This window comes from Myotis davidii, unplaced genomic scaffold (assembly GCF_000327345.1).
Source record: "Myotis davidii unplaced genomic scaffold, ASM32734v1 scaffold993, whole genome shotgun sequence".
In the NCBI taxonomy this organism is placed as follows: Eukaryota; Metazoa; Chordata; class Mammalia; order Chiroptera; family Vespertilionidae; genus Myotis; species Myotis davidii.
The window spans coordinates 2324018-2325784 of NW_006285483.1; the positions used below are offsets into that span (position 1 = coordinate 2324018).

A 1767-nucleotide genomic window follows, 5' to 3' on the forward strand; every position below is an offset into this window, starting at 1 on the left:
TGGGGGGGTGGGGTAAATTGTAGTCTTCCCTGGTTCCCTGTCTCCAAGGTCGGAGGCTTGGGATGGAGGCCTGTGGAAGCAGCAGAAGTGGACATGTGAGGAAATGCTGGACATCCAGAAATGAGCTGCTTTAGGGTGTTGATGACTAAGCCCAGGCTAGCTGGACACTTGCTACCCAGGCTCCTACCCCTCTCCCCAAAGTTCTAGGCCCTGGTGGGATTGACTGTCAGCCCAGAAGCCAGAAGCTCGCATACTGGAAACCCTGTATGGAAGGAGTACCTTGTCCCCAGTGACAGGTTCTGTTGTCCCTGCTTAGAGGCCTAAGAGGACTCCGCCACCCCATCCGGGGAAGGGACTGAGGGCCCGGCCCAGCCCAGGGCTCTTGGGGGAGGGCCTCCCCTTACCCGCAGAAGCCTCATTTGCTCCGCCAGGCTGACAGGTTCAACCTGGGGATTCTGCTGCAGTGCTGGAAGTCCCGGGGGTAGGTGTTGGCTCTGAAGATGTCCCTCGGAACCATGGTGATACCAGTATTGTCACACACAATCCGAGACAAGGAGATCTGTCCCAGGGCCCTGCGCTGCCCCTTGGTGAAAACACCTGGTTTCTCCCACCAAAACCTGCCAAGACAATCGAGAGATGTGGGTGAAGGTAAAATGAGCACCTGCTGTGTGCCAGGTACGTTATGTCATTCCATCCTCACAAAGTTCCTGCAAAATCGGTATTATTCCTGTTCTATACATGAAGAAACCAGTTGAGTGGTCAGGTAAATTGCCCAGTATTAAAGGCCTGGTGATTTAAGTGGCCAGGGCTGGATCTGAACCTAGGTAAAGGTCAAATCCAAATAAGAAGTCCAGTCTTAAACCACAAGCTTATAGGAGGCAAACCAGGTTTAGCCTTTTCTGCCCATGTTTTCCGGGACCCTTTAGCTTGGAATAGCAAGGAGGCTGGGAAGTCTCCTGGGTTAAGGGTGCCTCCAGCCCAGGCAGCATCAGCCTCCTGGGTCCGTGGTCTCTCCCTCTGACCAAGCTCTCCAGGAGCCTCCTGGTCGCAGATCTTGTGGATGTGAAAGAAATGAAGCTACAAAGAGCGCTTTCCCCCATTGTTGGGCCTTTAAATGCTAGTGCTTCTCTTCCCTGCTCGGGGGCTGGTTTCTTTAGGGTCGGGTCACTCACCTGTCTCCACTGCGGGCCCTTGTGAACTGGTTCTCAAAAAGACAAGCCAGAAGGGGCCCCACACGGGCCCCTGGCAGAAGCGGCTCCGCAATGGCCCCCATCCAGATGTCAATGTTGTCAGGTGTCCCGTATAGATTCAGGAACTTTCTTGCCAGACCCTGGTTTTTCAGCACACGGCTAAGCTGTGCCAGATTCCTGGGCTGGGAGAGCCCACAGAAGCGCCGCCAAGCATTGTACCCTGAGGGGAAGGGGGCAGAAGCAGTTTCAGTCTTACCCCTGCCGTCCTCCCATTTGCTTCTGCTCCTCTCCACATTTCTCCCGAGAGCTCTGTGGCCTGGCAATATCAGGCAGAACAAGAGCCCGGCAGGCAGAAGAGGCCCTGAACCAAAGACCAAATGCCAGCGGGCAACCCTGCTTTGCGTGCATTATGCTGAGGAGTGCCTAACACTCGAGACAGTACCCAGGACACAAAGGACTCTCAGTAGGGTTTGAGAATGAAAGAAAGAAAGGAAAGAAAGAAAGAAAAAGAAAGAAAGAAAGAAAGAAAGAAAGAAAGAAAGAAAGAAAGAAAGAAAGAAAGAAAGAATCTGCTTAC

At 53.3% G+C, this 1767-nt stretch overlaps 1 protein-coding gene across 1 annotated transcript in view; it reads right to left on the reverse strand.

The window, feature by feature from the left end:
* Window positions 1–1767, reverse strand: part of EPX (eosinophil peroxidase) — an 11307-nt gene continuing 9540 nt past the window's right edge. The window contains exons 11-13 of the mRNA XM_015559088.1: window positions 1173–1410; window positions 405–617; window positions 1–70 (exon numbers count right to left, since the gene is read on the reverse strand). Coding sequence (XP_015414574.1) covers window positions 416–617; window positions 1173–1410 — 440 coding nt within the window. The 3' untranslated portion in view covers window positions 1–70; window positions 405–415. The remainder of the gene's footprint in view (window positions 71–404; window positions 618–1172; window positions 1411–1767) is intronic.